The following is a 24,844-nucleotide window of genomic DNA, read 5'->3' on the forward strand; positions in this document are numbered from 1 at the left end:
GGTATGAAAGTGAGGCTGTGAGGGATAGACTTACCGTGTTTCCAATGGCATCCGCTGTAAAAAGCTGAATAAAGCTCCTAGATTACCTACAATTTTCCACAGCTTACATTGTCGGGAGTTTTTTGTCAACTGAAATTTCTTGGAAAGATATTTTTCCAGTGTTTCACGAGCAGAACAATCCGAAAACACATTAAATAACAATACAGCCCATTGAAGAGATGCAAGTCTATCCCTCACAGCCTCGCTTTCATTCTCATTAAAAATCAAAGATGGCGCTGCCGTGAATAAGGCGTATAAAATTCATACCCGGCTACACAGTGCATAAGTAGATAGTGTATAGTGCGCCATTTGATTGGGACACAACTAATGTCTTCATGTACTCACCGTGCATGTGATTTAACAATAGGAGGTTGATTGTACTAACTCTTTAGAGGAGTTTTGGAAGCAACATCCCTAGAGTAAGCAAGCAAGGTTTGGGTTAAACACACTAGAGTTCAGGGTATAGTTGACGGTAAGTTAACCATGTTTTCTGGAATGCCCTCTGGTATGGCTTTCTATCAAAAACACATGTAGTGTGTGTAGAGGGGTCGGTGAGGATGGTTGGGACATCAACTTGTATTAAGCAATATTGTAGGGTGGATATTGATTCAACTGGAAAAAGTGACTAATGAGTGACTACCAAACTAAATGAAGCAGGTGTGACAGCACCCTTAATCTCAACAATGGTGACAATTAATAGAAAGTTTAATGCACAAAACCAAACGAAACTTCAACATCTAAACCTCTGCTGATTCTCAATAAAACCTTCTGTAGATGTATGACAGAAATAAAGTCTTGAGAGATTTAATGTGTTTTATCTTCAGTTGGTTTCATGGCTGTGGGTGGAAGTCAGTTGTACTTGTGTTTTTGATCACCCACTCACCCTCCCTTTTGTTATTTGTCTTTTCCTCATTGATTTTGCTTGTTAACAGCAGGTGTTCATCATTAATGCTCAATCATTTTATAAATCCCTTGATTATCTTATTTACTTCAATACTGCTTCACTGTTAATTTTACACTCTGGAGTGTGGACACATTAAAACTGAGGATTTAGCTGTGGGGTTAAAAGGGCTAAAGGTGCAAGATGGAAAGAAAAGAAACGTAAAAAAAACTTATTTTCACAGTAATAAAAAAAATGCTGGGTTGTTTCAACACATGTTTGGGTCAAATGTGGACAAACCCAACTGGTTTACATTTTTTTTTTTATTAAACTTTCAAACTTAACAATTGGGTTTGTCCATATTTGACCTGAACAGGGATTGAAACATCAAAACGTCAACAAACTTTATTTTCAATAAAAAAGGAGAGCTGTAAATGAACGGTAACACATACACTCCCAACATGTACAACCAAATAGCTAAAGAAAATGTTGCTGGACTGGAGGACCTGAATTATTCAGCAAACAACGTCCATTAAAAAAATCAGGGCAAGTTTGTAATCTAGAGAACTGATCATTGCTGTTTTGGAGGTTATAGTACTAAATTTAGGTTCACCACCAACATGAATGTACTTTCACAAATTAATTTTCACAAATAACAAAAACACATATCGATAACATATATCAAATGTCATTGTTATTCATACTTTTGTTTAAACAAAATGGTAACAGATTGAATCTCACCTCAATACAAGTCACAAGGCCTTTTGGGAATCCCATACCCCCGGTGTCTCTTGGGAAATCCATCTCCATGTGCTGTCAAGCACATAGTAAAAACCACACAATACACTTATTTAAGTTGTGGAAACCCTATGTTATTAATAATAATGAACATTTATAATCCTCCAAGTGCACCATTTATCCAAAATTAGCTCTAACCTCTCCATGAATCAACCATATCGAGAGCAACACACACTTTGAATAACACCATATTGAAAGTATATGCTCTTTTTCAGGATGTTTGTTCAGGAAAAGTGCAACATTAGTGGCACAGAAATTACACCCTTTACTTTTAAGATCCACTTAAACGAATAGCTACTCCATTTTTTTTTTTTTGTAAATAGGCTCATTTTACATAGGCTAACTTAATGTACTAAATATTAATGAATTTCTTCTATAAGTTCTGTTGCAAAAACATTGCAAAACATCTCATGTTTCAACTATGAACCTACATTTAATGCCCATGGATTTTATTTTTCTGTTTTCCAAAGTCTACTTCCATTCACATCAAACTTGATGTATTTTCTTGATGCTCTAGGCAGTGTACAGTCGACTCACTTCATGTTTCAACTAGCTAAACCTGTATTTAGTGTACATGGGTCATATTTGTCTGCCTTCCAAAGTTTTCTTCATTTGACATCAAACTTGATGCGTTTTCTCCTTTCTTACAAATTAGATGGATATTTGTTGTTTGCATTCAATGTTGTTTTCCCCCCTAAACTCCTGACCTATGCTTCTAACCCTGAAACATTATCATGAAAAAGATTAATTGCAAAATGAATTGCGTATTCATTGACCGTTCTTACAAAAATGGACTTTGATCTTCTCGTTGTAGTGCATTATGTTCATTAGTTACTTTAGTCAAATTAGCAAATAATCAAATCAGTATGACACGTCTCATATACACAAGTGTCACACAGTAATGTTTCTGAGGGTTGTGATCACAGATCATCATTGCTGTTTTCATATCAGTAGAGGTCCCTCACCAGCAAACATGTACAGTACATTGCAATGCATTCATGTTAATTGCATCAAAAAGTGGACGGTAGTTTTCACACGAAAAAGTCATTAATCATAATACCTGGCTGATGTAAAAATGTATTGTCTGGCTCACAAATCATCACAAAACAGGTGTTGTCCTTTCAAACTATTTTTGTACTCACTGCAATGAGCTAGCAATACTGCCAAATATTTTGCAGATGAGAGCATGTCCAAATGTGGACTGTTGGCATCTGACGGACTAACTCCTTATATTATATTATATTATATTATATTATATTATATTATATTATATTATATTATATTATATTATATTATATTATATTATATTATATTATATTATATTATAATATTATATTATATTATATTATATTATATTATAATATTATATTATATTATATTATATTATATTATATTATATTATTTTATATTATATTATATTATATTATATCAATCTTACTATATCATATCACATATCATGTATCCAGTGGTGGACAGTAACGAAGTAAATGTAATTCGTTACTGTACTTAAGTAGCTTTTTTGCGTATCTGTACTTTACTCAAGTATTTAAATTTTGGGAAACTTTTACTTTAACTCCACTACATTTCAAAGTCAAATATCTTACTTTTTACTGTACTACATTTTCAAAATCAGTCGTTCCTTTTTATTTATGAGTGGATAAAAACGTAACTGGTCAAACGAGCCACCAATCACAGTACAGCGCACGCGCTTTGTTTTGAACTTGCCTTGGCTTTAATAAAAAAGTCATTTTAAATTGTCATAATATTTCACAATATTGCTGTTTTTTTTTTTTTGTCAAAAATTGCAGCCTTGGTGAGCAGAAGAGACTTCTTTTAAAAACATAAAAATCTTACCAATCTTAAACTTTTGACCGGTAGTGTATATATATATATATAATATTTTATATATCTTAAGTACTTATATATAAAAGTACTTGGATACTCAAGTACATTTGAAGACAAATACTTTTGTACTTTTACTCAAGTGAATGTTCAAGGGCAGCACTTCAACTTTTACTTGAGTAATATTTTACTTTTATACTCAAGTACATGGTATGTGTACTTCGTCCACCACTGCATGTATCATAAAACGTATATCAATCATGTCATATCACATCAGTAATATATAGATGTGATCTTAGACCTTAAACCTATTGTTTGGGCTGTTCATTAATCCCAATCTTTTTATTTATTTATTTATTTTTTTGCATCAAATTTAATATGGTGTCCTGAATAAGGTCTGTATAAGACTAGAGTTCAACCCTTTTGAGCCAAGCTAATCTGCATTATTGAATCTGCAGAATCTTCAGCATGGAGAAAGCACATGCAGGGGTTTTATGTTGCTTTTAGCCAGAGGAACAAACACTAAATCTATTACAGGGACAATTCCCTTGGAGCCAATCCGGTGTTCTGTGTCTTTGTCAAGGGCACAATGGTGTTAGTCCAATGCATCCTGGAAATCAAACCAATAACTTAATGTGGTGTAAGCATTGTTCTCTTAAATCGCTCATTTTCCCATTCCCTAGATAGGCTGCCATGAGTTAAATTTATAGTGTGTAATCATCATTAATGCAAACCTGTATGATTTCCAATAATCTCAATCAAGATGATTGGCAGGATGTTCATGCTACTCTTTCCCTTGTGCATTGTAAGTGACCAGGAGCAGTCAAACTCCAAAAACCATAAAAGTCATGATAGTCCGTACAACTCTTGTACTATTTTTCCTAGTCCTAAGATAGATTTGTTTGAAAAACAAAACAAAAAAAGTTCTTTACTGAAAATACCCCGCCTGCTGTCACATTTGAATGTAATGTAATGAATGATATTTCACAGTTGTCTCACACGAAAAACGATGGTATGACTTCCCGGTTGACCGCTTAGTCATACAAGTTAGTCTACATTTTTTTTGTTCATAACAAAAGACTGTTCATAACTTTTTAAAGTCAGTAACATAACAACGCATATTGGCCTAACTTGATACGAAAAAGTAAGATATAACTTTGATATAACATGATATAAATTGATTTAATGTTAGCCCTGTCTGTTTTCTTTTTCACCAGGCAAACATTTTTACATTTTTAAACATGGGATCCTATAATCAAAACTGAAAGTGTATTCTCAGAATACTTAAAGGATTAGTTCACTTTTGAAAAAACTTTTGCTGATAATTTACTCACCCCCATGTCATCCAAGATGTCCTTGTCTTTCTTTCCTCAGTCGAAAAGAAATTTAGGTTTTTGATGAAAACATTCCAGGATTTTTCTCCATATAATGGACTTCAATGGGAACCGGATGGTTCAGGGTCCAAAAGACAGTTAATATCAGTTTCAGATGCAGCTTCAAATGTCTTTAAACGATATCAGACAATGAATAAGGGTCTTATCATGCGAAACGATCGGTTATTTCAAAACTTTTTCCAAAAATGTAACTTTTCTAAGGACAAATGCTAGCCTTGTAATATATTGTGAGGCGCGTTTGCAACGTCACGTAATACGTAAATACGTTCAAAAGGTCACGGGCGACGTAGCCGGAAGTACAGAATCAAAATCGTCCGACATCGTTGTTTTACCTTTTAAATCCTTTTTTGTAAACGGCGTTTGAGTTAGTTTTCACGTTCAACCTATGCGTTCAACTTGTAAACACTCTGACTCTGTACTTCTGGCTACGTCGCCCGTGACCTTTTGAACGTAATTACGTATTACGTGACGTTGCAAACGCGCCTCACAGAATGGAGAAAGGCTAGCATTTGTCCTTAGAAAAGTTACATTTTTGGAATAAGCTTTGAAATAACCAATCGTTTCGCATGATAAGACCCTTATTCATCGTCTGGTGTCGTTTAAAGACATTTGAAGCTGCATCTGAAACTGTTATTAACACTATATTTCGGACCTTGAACCATCCGGTTCCCATTGAAGTCCATTATATGGAGAAAAATCCTGGAATGTTTTCATCAAAAACCTAAATTTCTTTTCGACTGAGGAAAGAAAGACATTGACATCTTGGATGACATGGGGGTGAGTAAATTATCAGCAAAAGTTTTTTTTCAAAAGTGAACTAATCCTTTAAGAAATGAACATGAGGTTAATTTTGTGTGCCACAGCAACCAACATATTAAATTGATCAATTACTCCAATCATGAGGATATTGGGGTTTCACTTATTTTTATGGTCCGAGGTTGTAACAATGGGATTCCAGCACCTTCAGTAGACCCCTAATAATAGCCCTTCCCAGTAAAAAGGCCTAAAATGTGTAGCTACTAGCTACTCCAAAACAAGGGTGAAACTAAAATGCTGCCCACTGGCATATAAAGGACAAACTGATGGGCCCATCATGTGCGCACAACTGCAAAGATATAATGCATAGCTGACAAGGAGATACTGCCACGTGAACAGAAAGATGCATTCATTGCCATGAAACTGCCACATACATTTTCAAAGCACATTTGACTGTTGAAGGAAGGCACGACAAGATTACGTCTAGTTCAGTTAGGCGATCGGTTCTTTACAACTACAGTAGTACGCTTAAAGGGACACTTCACCCATTTTGCATTAAGCTTTGTATCTTTAGAAACCATCTTGTTTGGGAGCTAAGCTAACAAGTGCTGTGGAGATAGGAAGTATGATAATGATGGAAGAAACTAAACATGATATTAAAGAATAGGATTTGGAAATTCTCCTACTCGAATCAGATGTTTGTGGCTATCTTTACTAGTCGCAGTACAGTGAAGAGCAGCTGAGGCTGATGGAGGAGCTGGAGGTGGCTGCCTGTCGAGGAGCCCGGACTGGCTCGAGCTGGGTGCTTGACTTGTGCTCTCGCTGCGTGCTACGGACACAGATAGAGTCGGTCTGCTGCAGAGACTTTCAACGATGGCAATTTCTCCTGGACGAAATCTCTGAATCAGACGAGTACACGGACATTTGTGTTGTGATAGTTTCGCCTGACTGAACATCCAGGTATCATGCAGTGATTCACCATAGAAATAAATACAAAAGAGGAGTAAGTTAATTCACTAATGAGTTTGCCAATGTAACGTTAACGGGGTTTGTTGTTGTGGGAAGGAGGAGGCAGGAACCGGCGAACATTGAAATATTTTAATAGTAAAACGAACAAATACAAAACAAAAGTATAAGCCAGCAGCCACTCATTGACAACTGCCGTAACGTTACACACAACAGAAACAAAACAACATAAAATCTGGCTCTCTCTAAAATTTCTCTCTCGATCTGCCGTCATCGCTCCACATTTTATGCTTTCGCTCCTCCGTGAGAGACGCGAGACCGGCGCGCGCCTCACAGGTGTCTTTCATTATCACTCACGCCACCGGCCTCGCGCAGTGCGCCATCCTCTTACGTCGCTCACCCTCGATCGTCCTGCTCGCTACAGCCAACTAACTAGACATTTTGTGTGAAATGAATTTCAAACTGTGGTGGTGACAGCTAACATTAGCCTTGTAGACGGAAGAGTGATTTCTCTGCGCTGCTCCGGATTAGTGGGTGTGGCTTGCGGAGGTGAGCAATGCGGTGCATTGTGGGAGTTGTTGTCTTACATACAAATGCGCCCCTTGTTTATTTTCTGTCTTTTCTCTGTCAAGAGGGCACCAAATTCAAAAATTATTTTACAGTTCAATTACATATATGATCCACTCTCAATAAAGATTAATCTTGAAATGGGTGAAATGCTTCTTTAAAATAATAATTTCTGCGATTAGGCTATGTCTGTCAGCCGTAGGCTATGTCATCACTCACATGCCTATGTGATACACTCTCTAGTCTAAAATGTTCCAAAAAGTAGACGCATTACGATTTTATTTTATTAATTCATATGTTTACTGAATTTTATGTAAGGACTATAGCTATTGCAGATTGGGCTCATTTGAACAAATTAATTTAGAAACAAATTAGCCCCCTTAAACCATGAACAAGAATTCATTTACATCTGAAAATATTTTTACAATATAATTTGAAACATTATTGTTTTACGGCAATAAATGTAAAAAGTATAAGCCGAAATAAAATTGCCTCTCCAAATCAGCTGCTCCTGCTATCGGCTAGGACATGTCTGTAGACCTCCCACTTAAACGGTGTCGAGAGAGAGGGAGAGGGAGAGAGAGAGAGAGAGAGAGAGAGAGAGAGAGAGAGAGATCCAAATAAACCAACACGCAGCTTCACTTTGGTTGGTTTGAGGAGGTGGTGATAAAGTATCCTCGCAGAATTTTACTGAAGAGAGATGGATAGTGACGGCGGAGGAAAAGAAAAATGTGGCCGATAATGTTTTAACCCGAGGGTTTTGACGACTGGTGGGGACAGGTAATGTGAAAGTAACCCGGTGGAAGGGGTCTTTTTCATGTGCTTTATAACGTAACGTTACAGTTGTTTTACCACAGTGCTAACGTTAATGTTCAATCTGCGCGACTAACTTACTCGGCGCCGGTAAGCCAAACATTAAATGTATGATGCTTTTAAAAGAGTACCAATGTTGTGTGCTTGAGAATGAGTTTTAGCCCGTCTGGACTGTGTTTGTGCGTGGCTGGCTAGCTGAATGAGCGCAAATAGGCTGCTTTGCTTTAGGCCCCTGAACACGTAAAGCGTTTCCTTCATATTTTCCACCATATGTAATGTATTCTAACCCTTTCTCCGTCTAGTCTCGCGTTTATGTTTTTTTTTAAATGTATCGAAATGTATCGGTTATGTTGTGTTTACCTTGAGAGCTACCATTGGTTTGTGTGTGAAGTAAAGGGGAGGGTAAACCGTTAGCCTGCCTGCGCTCCCAGTCTGAGAAATGCAAACATGCAGTATCTGGACATCACCGTCCCATTATCACTCCGACTGGGTCCGACATCTGCATACTTTTAAGATAGATTAAACATTATCACGCTGTGCTGTTACTGCGAGTCAGTTATGCTTTTTGACGAACTGAGAAAAGCCAGATAAAATCGAGGAGTGACTACCATAACATGGATCTTGAGTTTCACCTCTTTCACTTGTTTTAAATGCCACGTTACATTAGACTAATAGGGGGATTTATTGATACAGTGCGACAAACAAGTAATATTTCAACATGTAATTGTTATCTACACAAGTGGCATTTATTTGGATTTTAGGGCAGCATTAAAATAGGTTTTTAAGTGATAAAACTATTTACTCCTTTAAATGAAGATAAAATGTGTTGACACTGTTTGGTCATCAAATGTTAGTTAAACATGTTTATGGTTAATGTGATGAATTTTCCCTGCGGTTACTGTGCTGGAACACCTGTATTAACTATGATCTTCTTGTTTATATTTTCTGTATTGCTATGTTTTTCTCAGGCATTGAGGAATACAATCTCTAGCACTTTAATCTCTATCACTTAATGAAGTTTCAAGTTATTGTTGTGCTGCTCATATCATGACAACAATTTTAGTGGGTTTGACCAGTTATCATGAGACTGTGATAAGCTATCATTGAGTTGACAAAGCTATTATAGAGTTGTGTACATTTCATTAATGTTTAAAAAGAAACTTTGCAAACGACAGTGGGGAGTGTGGGGTAAGATGAGACTTTTTTTTTTTTTACTTTAGGTAGTAGTACAATGAAAGTATCTAAAGTAATTTCAGGAAGTTTCCTATCAATTTAAATGATCAGAATATATATATATATATATATATATATATATATATATATATATATATGTATGTATATATATATGTATTTTTAACTGAAGAGAGATGGATAGTGACGGCGGAGGAAAAGAAAAATGTGGTTGATAATGTTTTAACCCGAGGGTTTTGACGACTGGTGGGGACAGGTAATGTGAAAGTAACCCGGTGGAAGGGGTCTTTTTCATGTGCTTTATAACGTAACGTTACAGTTGTTTTACCACAGTGCTAACGTTAATGTTCAATCTGCGCGACTAACTAATATAACAATGTGACATTGTTATATTCATAATTATGTATATCAGATTAATTATGATATATATATATATATATGTGTGTGTGTGTGTGTGTGTGTGTATGTGTATATATATATATATATATATATATATATGAAGAGTTCAGATGCAAAAGCCTCTAAATGCCATTTGAAATTTTCTTCTTTAATGATGATTTTTATCAAACTTGTATATTTAAGTTCAGTAATTTCACTTAAATAACAATTAATAGGTAATTCTCATTGCCATTTAAGTGAAATCACTGAACTTAAATATACAAGCTTGATAAAAATGATCATTCTAGAAGAAAATTTCAAATGGCACTTAGAGGCTTTTGCATCTGAACTCTTCATATATAGATATATATTCTGATCATTTGTATATATATTCTGATCGCTGTGCAAGAGAGGGGTGTGATCAGCGCGTACACGAGCGTGATTGATACTGCTAATAGATTATATCCACCTCAGAACTCAACTGAGGTGGACGATGACTGTTTTCTCCAGAACGGATATATATATATATATATATATATATATATATATATTAAATTTATTATATAAAGTTTATTATATATTATTATGTAAATGTGTGTGTATATATATATATATATATATAATATAATATCCGCAAATCCGCTCTGGAGAAAACATTAATGGCATTGTCCACCTCAGTTCTCATAATGGTTTTAATGCAGGCAGATCAATAATATTGTTGAATATTTAGTGTCATGTACCAAACTAAGCAAGCCAAAGGAGACAGTGGCAAGGAACCAAAACCTTGGGAGAAACCAGGCTCAGTCAGGGAGCCAGTTCTCCTCTGGCCAATGAACGAACAGTGTATGATTATGATTCGGGCAGCATAACAGATCAAATATTCTGAATGTTCTGATACAATCTGACTTCTATCTAGTTCCATCTGGTTAAAGATCGGAGTCATTACAGTATGCAGACGGGTTTGTTGTGGATCAGTTGTTGTCAATGAGGTCTTCACAGGATAGAGTCCAGTTGACACAATCTCTGTATTATATAAGTATACACAATATAAGTATTTGGGAACAGTGTTCGATAATAAGTTAAAGTTCTCAAGTAATTGTCAAAAAGTCGCACCAAAGACTATTCGTGCTGAGAAAACTGAATTCTTTTAATGTATAGAGAGTTGTTCTTAAGTCATTTTATAATTCATTTGTTGAAAGTATCTTGTCTTTTTCTTTTATCTGTTGGTTTTCATCATTATCCATAAAGAACAAAAATCGGTTGCAGGTATTGTGAACATGTGATCTAAAATTATGGGTGTTCCCCTAGTACGAAGCCTTACATCTTACTATAAACAGCAGGTGGTAAGGATGGCTCATAAAATAATAGGACATAGTACACACGTCCGTTGCATTTGGACTTTGAGTGGATGCCCCTTGAACGACGTTTAAGGGCAATAATTAAATGCTTTACAAATCGCTACTTATCACTGCTGACATTTCAGGGATGCGTTGTGGTCGTATCATTGAATGCGAGCTCTAGTTGAGCTTGCATACTGGGGAGCTAAACAATTTAGTGCTTTGTAATGGTGCGTTCATTTGCTATGGTAATTATGGTAAATACCAAAAGCCAACATGGAAAATGCACATGAACACCCCCTCATGTGGTATTTACCACTGGGCAACTCGTAGAATATTTTGATGGACGAGTTGCCGAGATGAGATAACCTTTGACCATTTCAAAATGGCGGAGAGCACCGCGAGAATTGTGAATGGTAAAAAATATATACTATTCATGATCTAGAAAATATACAGCATATTATTTACCTTTTGAGTTTTGATAAATCATTTTCTTGCTGTTGTAGATGACTTACGCAATCTAAAATAGTTTTAGCTAAGTAACAGGTCTGGATCTCCATCTTTTTACCACATTACGACAACAAAAGCACTTGAACGCAACACACTGGTAAATACCAGTTCACAAGTGGAAAATATCCTATTTTCCATACCACGTGAACGCATCATAAGTCATTAGTGCTTATGTTTTAATATGGCTAATATGGTCATGCTTCCTAGTTCTAAGAACTCTAGCTGCTGTGTTTTGGACCAGTTAGAGTTTATTAAGCGTGCAGGGCAACCAACCAGTAGAAAATTACAATAATTTACCCTTGTGATCACAGACACATTAACTAACTGTTTTACATTTTTATTGAAAGCATATGTAGCATATGTTGTGCGTGAAAATCCCAGTAACTGAGCGGATTGTGAAATACTCGGACCGTCCCCCGTCTGGCACCAACAACCATGCCACGCTCAAAATTGCTTAAATCTCCTTTCTTTCCCATTCTGACGTTCAGTTTTGGAGTTCAGGAGATTGTCTTGACAAGGACCACGCCCTTAAATGCATTGAAGCAACTGCCATGTGACTGGTTGATTAGATAATTGCATTAATGAGAAATTGAACAGGTGTTCCTAATAATCCTTTAGGTGAGTGTAGTTCCAAACAAAATCACAGCAAACACGGGTGTTTTGTTTATGAATGAATCTGCGTTTTCAAATGAATCTAGTGAGTCAATGATACAGTGAGCCATTCATAAAGACACACAAAGAACAAATCAATTGAGTGAATGATTCAGTGACAAAGAAAGTCCCTGCATCTCAATTCGCCTACTTATACTACACCCTAAAAGTATGTACTATTTTTGTAAAGAAAAAAAAAAAAGATTATTTTGAGTGTGGAGCAAAAAATATAGAATACTATCACGTCATACAATAGCGTCTTTAACTGTTGCTTTAACATTTTTTTTGCAGATGGAATATAACGTATAACATTAAATAAATATATGAAGAGTTCAGATGCAAAAGCCTCTAAATGCCATTTGAAATTTTCTTCAAAAATGATCATTTTTATCAAGCTTGTATATTTAAGTTCATTAATTTCACTTAAATGACAATTAATAGGTAATCTTCATTGCCATTTAAGTGAAATTACTGAACTTAAATATACAAGCTTGATAAAAATGATAATTTTAGAAGAACATTTCAAATGGCACTTAGAGGCTTTTGCATCTGAACTCTTCATATATATATATATATATATTTTTGTCAAGTTAAACTTTGATTAGTCACTCAAACCTTTATCTGAATACATCACCGTCGGACGCGTATATCCGTCAAGTTTTGTAGTTTGGCATTGGGTTGTGGGAGTGAGCACGGATCCACACTTCGAAAATCCACCAGAAATAGTAGACCATCTGGGGACTTCTGACATACTGTTTTCAGCGTACAATGCTTTGGGACATTTTACTATGCAAGTTTAAAAAAAGATTGATTGACTGTCACCTTTAGTTAATTTAATGCATAATTGTTGAATAAATGTATCAATTTCTTGAAAAAAAAAAAAAATCGTGTGTGCGTGTGTAAAAAAGAAATTTCCTCAGCTGACATACTGACTTAGGCCTATGTACTTTTAATAATGAGAGTCTGTCTGCTTGACTGCATGCTGTGAACATGTGATTCAGCTTCCCTGACTTTTCTTTCCCGTTTCTAGGTGATGTAAAAACACGGTACCATGTGAATGGTTGAGGAACATGAAGCCTGCACACAAACTACTGTTCGTCCTGTGTCCCATGCTGGTCTTGGGGTTCATCTACTACTCTTCTGGGAAGCTCCGTTTGCCCGTGTGGGGCCAGAAGCCACGTGAGTAGTTCTCAGGCCTCGTATTGCCATCTATCTGTAAAATGTGAGTCCGGTTGTACGTGGGCGCCTTTTGCTCAGTCAATATGTATGTTTGCCACAGTTTGTTTGTTAGATCCTCTGGCAGTTGAATTATTAAGCTTAACAGTCCGCTTGCCTGCTTGCTTGGTTGTTTAGGTCAGATCACGTCTCAAAGTGATTAAACTTGTGTGGGTTCACCGAGTTTGCAAAACCTTGTGTTTTTAGTTTGCTCAAAGCGGTGTTATTTAATTTTTTTATTTTTTATTTTGAATTGGCTTTTATTTTTATAATGTTACTTTTCATGTTAATTTTAGTGTTTTTGTCATTTTAATTGTTTTTAAAAATATATTCCTTAATTTATTTTTATTTATTATCTATTTTCAGTTAGTAATTTTAGTGCTTCAACTTCAAGGCAATATTTCTAACTTTTGTTTAGTTTATGTATTTTTTAAGAATTTTTATTTATATAATCTTATTTCAGCTTTTGTTTTTAGTTAACACTAATAGTTTTATATTTTTTTTTAGTACTAGTGATAACCCAGGCTTCATTTGACTGTAGGGCAAGAATTAGCAAAGGTTCTCAAATATCCTCCTTTTCAGTTATATGATTAACAGGTGTGGTGGGGATTTTCGTGGCTAAATATTTGAGTCCTCCCTTTATAATCACTACAAGTGTCAGTCTCTAAACCTCAAGCTTTCCCTATGGGTGCCACTGTACAACAGGTCAACAGGACTTCAGATGAAAACTAGCCCTTGGCTAATTCTGGCATGTTACAGGTGTACTGTCCTGGTAAATAAAAAAAAAAGCTAACTGAATTCTGCGCTCTCATGAGAACTAAAATGCACGATTCTGGATAAATTGAGGAATACAAAATTTGCAAATGGGTCAGGACCGGCCCTGATTGGTTCGGTGGGAGTTATTATAATGGTTGACTTTTGTTGGCTGGTGAAAAGGTCTATATCTGCATTTTCATTTTAGAGTGTCATGACGTCGAGAGTGCATGACGTCACTGTTTTCACAAATTCAGGTTTTGTAGTTTACATGGAGACGATAGCATTATTATTTTCAAAAACATGCACTTTGAAACAAATTTTGAAACAATTTTCAGGCCCCCAAAACGCTGTTGTTGTGTAAATGAATGGCCAAAACACACACACACAAAAAAACAGTTTGCTCTTTTTAGTAGCAAAGGGCGTCGTTTAAACGGCCTTGATTGGAAAAGACGATGGAAAAGTTTGCCCTGATTTTGCACAAACCCAACGTTCCTTATCAGTTTCAAGAGTGATTCCATTCCTGTTATCTACCTTGTTTGTTTAGGCTTAACAGATCCGCAGAAGAGGACAACAAAAAAAAAAGAAAAGTATGAAACGTTATAAAGTTTGTAGTGCAAAGGTTATTGATTTGAAGTTACCCACATTACCTCTAGACCTTTATACTTTTTGTTGGCATGTATTGCGCAAAAACTGTGCAAACACATGTTCAAAATATTATGTTCAAAGTGGTGTTCAGTTCCATTTACTTTTTATACATCGAGAGAGGAAATACTGTAAATGTAGATATTTCTTAAAATCCAGGACTGTTAATATTAAAGAGCCCACCAAGAAAATGTTTCAAAATGGTATATTAATTTATTTATTTATTTATGGGATTGTTTCAACCTTTATTTATAGGTCCAGAATCAGGAAAGTTGAGAGACAGTAAGGTGAATGAGATCTGGGACCAGATCCATAAACATAGTCATTATGGTAAGACTGTCTATTATGGTAAGGGATAGTTCACCCAAAAATGAAAATCTGTGAAATCTTTAATCCCTCATGTTGTTCCAATCTTCGGAACAAAATCAAGATATTTTTTATTTTTGCGTGATTGTGTTTATGGGGTGCAATATAACATGTATTCGTGGTTTTTCGTTTTTAAAAAGTCTTATTTTTCATTAACTTCACGTTTATTGTCAGCCGCGCTCTCCTCTGTCCTCGAACGAGCGGTTGACTTCCTGAGTCTATGAAACCACTCCCTCAGAAACACGTCGTGGGCTCAGATTGGTTAGCTTGGCCCGGTGTGTTGTGATTGGCTAAACTGTCGCTTACGTTGTCCGGAAAGTTAACGCCCATTACCTTTACGGGCACGTCATGAGCTCCGGTCCAGATGTAAATATGCGTCGAACTGCAGTATCAGTTTGAGGCAGAATCAGACCGAGAATGCCGCGATGAAGCGAGTCAAACAGAACCTCACCACACACGGCTCTTACTAAACCTTTCTGAATGATAATTTGCTACATTTTTTTTAACTTTATACACGTTTGTTTAACACAATAGCATCTGACTGGCAACAATAGCAACTGACTGGCTACTAATGTTATACTCAAACAGCGGTGGCAAGTTTACGTTCTTGATCAAATCGAAAATAACGTCATAAAAATTATATACATGAAAAATACATTTACAACATTAGCACTTATACAAAATTAATGTTTGTACGCGTTTGTCATAGACACAAAATAGCATAACTAGTGGCAGCCTAGTGGCAATAAAGCCAGCGCTGGCATTTGAAAAAACTAAAACACAAGGCTACGTCTGGAATTATATTACATGCAAATACATTTAAAATGGTTAAGTCTTATGCTACGTTCACACCGGACGCGAATCGCGCGTCAAATTCGCGCCTGACGCGTCTAGTTTGATGCTTGACCACTTTGTGTAATTCGCGTGTCAAGAGCGAAACTGGCGCGCAAAAACAAAAGTTTGAAGCGAAATTTACGCGCGTCAGAATCAAAATCCGTTGGCGGCCATTGTTTTTATGTCGACCGAGCATTCATCAAGAGAGTTACCGCTCTGTATTTACTCTGGAGAGCAGAACAGCGGCGTGGGGATCATCGTCGCCGTATATTTGTGTCCACCGGACCCTTTACCGTTTGGCGAGTTTCACCATTTGCTCGCTCCAGGAGCTTCGCTGGATGACGGTCGCTGTCAGCGGTACTTCCGCCTGTCACGCGCCCAGTTTGATGACATGTTGTCCCGCATCGGAGCGAGGATCACCCTCGCCCTCATCCATCTAATCTAGCTGTCATTTATTTTTGTTTTGATGATAAATAGAGCCAGCCTTCAAAAGTTATTAACCTGTCCTGTGATTTTTTTTCTCTCTCTCACGTCCAGACACGAATTTATGCACATATATTGATTGTCTTTACAACATAATACTATTTCATATAATCTTGCTATGGAATGAATAACAATACAAAATGAACGTCTCGTATATAGAAATAATGTTTTAAGTGATAAAACATTTGTTTGTTGTGCATAATCCCACCATGCATTTAGTCATATTAACAAAAATAATTTATTGAAGCATCCAGACACTTCACCACGTGAGCAAGCAGCTAGGCTCCTGATTGGTTAATGCGGCGCGAATTCAGGCCAAAGTTCAGATTTTTCAACTCGGGCGGCAGACGCGAATTCGCATCAAACGCGTGAATGCACAAATGGCAGTAACTGAATCATTCGCGCGTAACGCGCTTCACGCGCCAGACGCTCAATTCGCGCGAACTTGACGCGCGAATGAGGCGTATTCGCGTCTTCCACGCCGCGCTCCACGCCTCATTCGCGCCGCAGGAATTTTTCACGCGCCGAAAGCGTCTTTGCATTGACTTAACATTGAAATCATTCGCGCCTGACGCCCTATTCGCGTCCGGTGTGAACGTAGCATAAGCCTACTTACAGGTTGTGGCCCAACAACTGCTGCCTCTGGTTTTAAAGTCGGAACTGCTTCATGTTTCAGTAACAGAATCCAGTGTTGAACTCGTGGAGATTCTGTAAGCTGTCTTCGTGAAATGCGCAGCACAGAGAGCTAGATTACGATCGTCATTTTCAGGAACATAATCAACCAGAAATTGTATCCATTGTTGACGAAGTACAGCGTCCGTGGGAAGTTCAAAGACATAAGACCTGACAGCTGCGTGAACAACACACTCGACGAGTTGCTGGAGCTGCTGAAATATGGCCATGCCCTTTTCTGCATATTCCGGAGGGAGTAGTTGATGCAAATGTGTGGGTTAGTGACGTACCATAACCCAGCTGTAGTCCCAATCCAGTCGTTTTTGTAGGCAATATACTTCCTGATTTTGAAAAGACGATATCTCTGCTTACACTGAACTTTCAGCGCTGCAACTTTGCAGATACTGTTCATTCACCAACAGCAACATTACACACTATTTAAAATAAAAAAGTGAAATCGCAGTCAAACCCCCCCCCCCCCCCCCCCACCCCCTTTAAATCTGAGAGCTGTCTCACCCCTCCATAGGATTCTATTGTAATTGAAACTTGCCGGCCCATTGTTAAAATAGCCCAATTGGCTCAACCATAAGTTTATCAAGCGACGAGAATACTTTTTGTGTGCAAAGCAAAAATCCCAAAAAAGAATGACTTTATTCAACTATTTGCTTCTATGTTGTGGTCCTCTGAGTGAGTTCCTGTAGTGTCACAGCCCAGCGCTTCTGGGTTGTACGAGCTCACTATTGGCCAGCATAACACGCATCATACACATGACCAGCGTCAGCCAATAGTGGGCCTACATTCTGATGTATAACACAGAATAAAAAAAAATTGTCCTGTCCCAATAAAGTCGTAACTTTACACGAATTAAATAAAACAGACGTGAATGAGTGCATGTTGGAAATAAAAGCGCTGAATTTAATTCTCTCTCTGTTGTATTTGCTCACCATTAGTCTCGTAAAAAAAGTTTGTTCACATTGCTGAGCGCTCACTGGGTTGATGATCAGGAATGCTGATTTACTTGTTTGAAACACCCAAAATTATATTAGCATTTACTACGTAACCATTATTTCTCTAATACACATCTAAATAAATACAGCTCTAGGGAAATGATTTATTATGTCCACGAGCAATCGCAGTTGAGTATAGTTCTGTGTAAATGCATGGATAAACAGAATTATTCCTCATTAAATGCACATAAACCTTCTAAATCTGATATGACTTTGATATGACTCCCCTGTCAATAATTTATTTTCTCCATTTGAAAATATTAGACTTCACATTTATTTTGCCTATTGTTAACATTAATGTTGTGGCTGATGCTTATAAATTATATGTATAATTTATATATAAATGATATAAATAATCTAAATACTTTTTTTGTTGTAATTTGAAGATTTAACTTTCAACATTTTTTTTTTTTTTTTTTTTTTTAAGATGACTGAAAAGAGGAAAAAGTGATGTATGGACTTACTTCACTTAGTCAATGGCAGGGCTGGCAGTTTGCAAAGTAACCGTGCACTTTTTTTTTTTTTTTTTTTGCCCCCAGACCCCTTTATTTTTGGTGTATAAAAAAGTTTTTTTGTATGTAAGGAGGGATTGATTGTTCTAAATAAAATGGTTTGTTCATTTCAGTTGTGTGTTGTAATAATTGTGTAATAAAAATATTGGTTATCGGGCACATAAACATGCAAATAATCGATATCAGTTTTAAAAAATCAATATCGGTCGATCACTAGTTTTAACGCTGTGTTTAATAACTTTCTGGGCCGGCAAGTTTCATATACAATAGAGGCCTATGGAGGAGTTAGACAACTCTCAGATTTAATCAAAAATATCTTAATTTTCTCTTCCGGAGATGAACAAGAGTCTTACGGGGTTGGAAAAACTTTTTAGTATCAAACAAGACCAATCTATGTTTTTATGTAACTGACTTTAAACAGTTCTGAAAATTCTTAAAGGAAGACATGTGATGTCTATCTTGAAAGTCTAGTCTTTGCAGTTTATACAACCAGCCCCAGGTCAGGGGCAATTTGCATAAACTGCTAAGACTAGTCTAACAAGTTAGTCATCCATTTTTTTTTTCTTCAAGACTGTTCATAACTTTTTTAAGTTAGTTACATAAAAATGTACATTGGTCTAATTTGATACTGAACAGTAGACTGATTACCCCTAACTAACTGCTAGTTGATCATACTAGTTCTTAAGTCACTGTCTTAACCATACACTGTAAAAAAATATGGACAAAGCGTCTGTGACGTCACCCATAGACTCTCTGAAGAACGGGTTTGAGGCTGTTTATGGGGGTATGGACGGTGCCATACTGGAAAATCTTGGCAAATACAAAAACAAAAGTTTCAGAAAGGATACAGAGGTGGTGTGATGTGTTGGCCGAAATGTCAAATTCACTCGGCGCAGCCCGTTATCAGCTGTCAATCAAAAGTTAACCGCCCTTATTTGTCATACGTTTTATATCTAAATATGATCTAAACTAAGGAGTTAGAAAAAAATTCACCCCCCTCACAGTTGTCAGGCACGCGTAACATATTGAAGATTACAATAAATCCGTCTCTAGCAGATTTGAGATGTATTGCAGTTTATCGCACTTCCGGGTAGGCTTCATCTTTCAGATTAGAATGTTGCCACTTGGTCTTAACATAATGTCTATGTTTATGCAACTGGCCCCAGGATATGCTGGACTCAAAACTGGGTCCCGAGCAACAGCTCTCGTCACAGGCGCTTCACAATACCTAGGTGACTTGTTGGTTGCAACATTTCTGTTTAAACATTAATGAAATTGTTTGTTGTGCACATCCCTAATGCAAGGTTCTTTATGGTCTTCCATTGGAACACTCTATTTTTAATCGGATGAATCCCAAAAAAGGTACTTCTATTTGCAATCTTTCCTCATCCACTAGAGGGAGGGAGAGCACCACAGTACGGGTCAGATTCACAGAGAAATAATAACCCCTGGTTTCACAGTCTAGTCCCAGACTAAAAAGAATTTTGATTGTTTTAACTGAAAACAACTTGCACTGAGATATCTTAAAATTATGTCTGTGCCATTGTTTTGTCTCAGGATGTTTTTTGACCTCAGAAGATTTATTGACCTCAGCAGCAGCAATGATAGGAGATCAACAATATGGCATTTGAATTTCAGACCAATGCTTTGTCTTCACAGCTGAGGCTTCGAACATTACTCCTGGTTCTGGAACATATCGAGAAGGGTCAAGAACGGATCTTTTTAATTGACTCAAGGACTTTCAGCCCATAATTGTTGAAATATCCATAACTTTAAATCCAATGCTGACTGGCTCTTACACATTGGTTTTTATCTATTGATAGGAGTGATTACATGCAATATTCCCTCAATGTATCCCTCAAATCTTATGTCAAGTTGAAATGTTTTATATAATAATTTTAATTTTATGGATTGAAAGACTGACCTTGTGTTTCCCATGTAAATAGCCTCGATGCTAAAATGCTGTTAAAAATGTAATACAAACAAAGAACATTTATAAAAGCTACTTAAATATCCTAATTGAACTAAGGACTAATCCTGACTTTCTGTGAAACCAGGCCTAAGATTTGTAAAAAAAAAAACCAAAAAAAAAAAACCAAGTGAGTATTTGGTAGCCACCAGTTGGATATATTAATAATATATTTATTATTCATTCATTTTGAATAAGCGGAGGGTAAAGGCTGGTTCACAAATGATTTGTAAGTTCCATACCACTGCCACTAGGGGGCGTGATGCGACAATTAAATCTTGAATTTTGGAGATCATGGAAAGGCGGCTTCAGTCCACACACACATAAACACACAGCGTGATGTTTATCATGTACAGCACTAACACAAAAGTACTTTAGCATGCTGTTGGAAAATGGCTGGGATCGATGCTCGGTCCTGGTGCAGACAAGTCAGAACGGTCCCTGTGTTCCTGATCTGCAAAAGGGCCCGAAATATGTAAATAGTGTAAATATGATTGATGTTCTACTTGATAAGACAGAATAAAGTGTTTTCATTTCATTTGGAAACGAGTCTGCGCTATAGGTCGATGAAGAGGCAAATAACTATTTGGTTGCTACAATTATTTTGAAGTTTTATTGATTAATGGTTTCTCATTGGCTCTCAGAAACGCAGCTGAGGAAATGGATTTGGCAGGTTTCTTCATTTATTCCTCCCCTCATGTACAGTCTCCGAGATTATTTAGGGTTCAGCAAGCACGTTGTTCTCAGTTTGTTCAATTCATGTTTGCCTTCACTGACTTTGGTATCTTGAACCCCTGTGGAAAAAGTTAGATTAATTATAAACGGCACATTTCGACAGCTGCGCCCAGTTTATTTTGGAAAATTTTGTGAACCTGGGATGTTTTTTTTTTTTTTAACCTCACCCCTGTTATGAAAGGCACTCCAGGACACATTTGTAAAGACAAATCACAATAAATGGCTCTGAAAATGGTACAAGGGAAGGAAACACAACCCTATTTTGATGATAAATGACATAGAGAGGGCAAAAACAATGTTAAACAACTACAATTTTTTTTTACAAATGCTCCTTATAATCCAATGTTATTGAGCTCTAGAGAGTCTGCAAGGTGGTGAGCTTGCCTAGATCCAGATTCATAGCAGAGCTATTACACTATCTACTCTATACCGGACACGAGCCTTATGATGCATCCAAACTAAAAAGATCCACTAATAATCAATGGAGCTGTCTGCATTGAAAGTTCAGTTGGTTAAAATAAGCTAAAGTGTCCAGCTGTAGAGCTACGCTTTATTTTTCTTGTTCGTCTGAAAAAATTGTTTTAATCACATCTATTACGTTTTTGCTATGATTATGTTTATCCTTAAATAAAATAAAAGCTATTGAAAGCGCATTGGGCAAGTCTCTGAGTTTTTGCAGAACTATGCCCCCTCTGGTGACAAGCGAAACTGCAACCAGATGTGTGCGCACTCATGGATCAAACGCATGCTTGCACATAACCATTACCATTATGTCAAACTTAGCATGTGATTTCTGGCCTTCTAATTTAAATCATCTTCTGTTTTAAGCTAATTACGCTGTACTAGCAGTGGTGTAATATTTAGGCTACTATTCTAAAATAACTTGTTTTATAGGCTCACAAAATTATAAAACATGTGGGATTGTTTTACTTTTAATGTTGCTTACAGCTGATTGGTCCATGTTAGTGAATATTGTTTGTTGGGGTCGGCGACATACTGGTAGACATGATTAACGGGTAGGAATTTGTCAACCGGGAGAGATTTTGGTCTATCGTCTCTCTTCATTGCGGTTACGCACTCACGTGACATTGATGTGCTGCGCTGCCACAAAAGCTTGCATGCGATTTTAAACAATGAAATTAAAAAACAAGTCATTTTAAATCATTTAAACGCAAAAGCAGTGAAAGAAATCTGCAAGAACTCATTTTGGTATGTTTCATATGGTTTCTGAGCTCTGTCTGAGAGATGCACATGAAGCCACTGCTTACTGAACTGAGGTCTTTTTGCCACCTAATTGGGTTTGAACGGTCAAATACACACACTTATGTATCAAAATGTCAGTTTTTGTGAGTATTCTTGTAAACGCAGTCATTTATTTCTTAAATGAGCGTAAACAGTTGAGAAAGCGTGCATTGGATCCGTGCATTTGGTCTTAAAGTGGCGGCAGCCTAATATTCCTGTTGCTGTCGGTGCCATTAATATTAATCAAACCACAAAAGACAGACAATCACTCACTGCTCCTGGCTAAATCATTTTTCTAACTAGCTAATAAAAATACGTTAAAGTATGTTTAATTTGCACAGTGAAAACTATGCAGTGTTTTTTTGTACATTTTTAAATACTTTTACAATTTATGTAGTATTTCTTATTTAGTGTTTGAATTTTTTTTCAGGTATTTTTTCACGTCCATTTCATTTGTGTCTGTTCTATTGTAGTTTTTTATCCTGTTGCTTGTAATTTGTTTTTTTTATTTTTCTTATTTTATCACTAACTGTTCACTTTTCTTTAGTAAGCTTGTTTTATATATATATATTTATATTGAAATTGCTGATGAGCATGATGAAATTTCAATGGTATCAAAAATTGTGATATAAAAACCTTATTTAAAGCAAAAAGAACTACATTGTGACAGTGTATCGTTATTGTAAAATAAAATCACTCCTATCGAGATAGATGGTCCTATCACCCACCCCTAATTGTGAGATGACGTGCTTCTTTGACGCAGTGGAGATATACAGTAGTGTTAATGTTCAAGACTCAAGTGTAATCGTTTTCAAAGCTGGTTTTGTCCATTTTGAAAGAATATCTGTGGCATAAAACCTGAACTTTCTGATGCCACTGTTTTCTAATGTGTTTTTGGTTTCTGCATGTTCATAATGTTTACCCTTATTATCTGTTTGATTTTTGCACATATGTAGCAGGTCTGCTAATTTTTAATTCTTTTGTTTCACAGACAAAGATGTGACGCCCACAGTAAAAGTCAGTAAAGTCACAAAAAATACTGTCAAATCCCCAGAGACCAAAGGTAGAAACTCTCCACCGCTCCTTCTGTTGTGGTGATTATTGGGGACTGGTGAAATAATCAAAGGGCTCTCCGTTGGGCACTAACATCCTTATCCGTCTGGGCTTTTTTTAAGTATTATTTAAATAACCAATTTTACTGCACAGGCAGCTAATGGTATCAGCTGGAAAGTATGGTGGTGATGGGCATCCTGAAATTTTCAACTTAATGTAATTCTTGGAACTAATGCAACTTTCTAGTTCGTAATGTTTGAAATAGGTTGGCGATTGTGGGTTTGGCCTGAGGGTCATTCAGCGTAACCTCAAAGTTTCCAGAAGATTGTGTCAAGGACAGAACCACGAGGCCTAATTGATGGTCTTGTGTTTCAGAGCCGGTGGTGGAGGGTCCTGTCTCCGTGGGACGAACAGTAGGCTCAGGTACAGCCTGCAAAGAGTGCACTCTGGTCAACATGAGAACCCTAGCAGTTATTATGGGAGGCCTGGTAGTCTAGACATAATGTCCTCCACTACATTACTCAAGAAAGACACTTTCACACCAAATGCTATATGAGGAAACAAAAAACTAACTAATGAAATGATTTTGCATCAGTACAACAGGTGGTGCTGAATGACAGCAAAGCTCACACCAGCCAGGACCGAGACCTGAAAGGTGCCCCGCTTTGTGTCTGACCAGTACCTTAAGGGGTAGTTCACCCAAAAATTAGAATAAACCTCGTTTTGGCAGAAGGATGTGCTTAGATAGTTAAAATAGGAACATAATAGTGTCAGGCTCAAAACCTAGAGTATCTGCGTGCTTTAAAATTTGATATGCACTGAGATCAGTAATATTATCCTTTTTTACTGTAGTTACGCAATGATGCATGAAATGAATCAAAAGTGACTGGAAAGTTGTTGTTTTTTTTACATTGTTACAAGAAATATATTTTTCAAATAAATGTTATTTCATCAAAGAATCCTGAAAAGGTGTATTAAGCAGCACAGCAGTTTTAGTAATATTTACTATTTTTTTATTTAGTAAAATAATTTCTGAAATTGGATTAATGGCCTTGACATCACCTGAATAAATGACATTTTATAATAAATTCCTATAGAATTTTTTTTTTAGTTTTTGTTTTTAATAACAAGTTAATAAAAAGTTTAATTTTACAATATTAGTGTAGATACTGTATTTTTGATCAAATAAATGCAGCCTTGGTGACCGACGACAACTTCAAAAAACGTTTCAAATGT

At 36.6% G+C, this 24,844-nt stretch overlaps 1 protein-coding gene across 6 annotated transcripts in view; it reads left to right on the top strand.

The window, feature by feature from the left end:
- Positions 1 to 7,840: 7,840 nt before the first annotated feature.
- st3gal3b (ST3 beta-galactoside alpha-2,3-sialyltransferase 3b) overlaps positions 7,841 to 24,844 on the top strand; it is a 56,976-nt gene continuing 39,972 nt past the window's right edge. The window contains exons 1-5 of one of the 6 annotated variants that reach the window (XM_039676173.2): positions 7,846 to 8,022; positions 13,153 to 13,301; positions 14,991 to 15,065; positions 23,547 to 23,618; positions 23,984 to 24,031. In XM_039676173.2, coding sequence (XP_039532107.2) covers positions 13,193 to 13,301; positions 14,991 to 15,065; positions 23,547 to 23,618; positions 23,984 to 24,031 — 304 coding nt within the window. In that variant the 5' untranslated portion in view covers positions 7,846 to 8,022; positions 13,153 to 13,192. Of the gene's footprint in view, positions 8,023 to 9,407; positions 9,503 to 13,152; positions 13,302 to 14,990; positions 15,066 to 23,546; positions 23,619 to 23,983; positions 24,032 to 24,844 lie in introns of those variants that run through there. The other 5 variants (XM_089131391.1, XM_089131392.1, XM_089131393.1 and 2 more) reach the window with 5 other exon arrangements.

The sequence above is a fragment of the Pimephales promelas genome, chromosome 5, assembly GCF_988280905.1.
Source record: "Pimephales promelas chromosome 5, fPimPro1.hap1.1, whole genome shotgun sequence".
NCBI classification, from domain to species: Eukaryota; Metazoa; Chordata; class Actinopteri; order Cypriniformes; family Leuciscidae; genus Pimephales; species Pimephales promelas.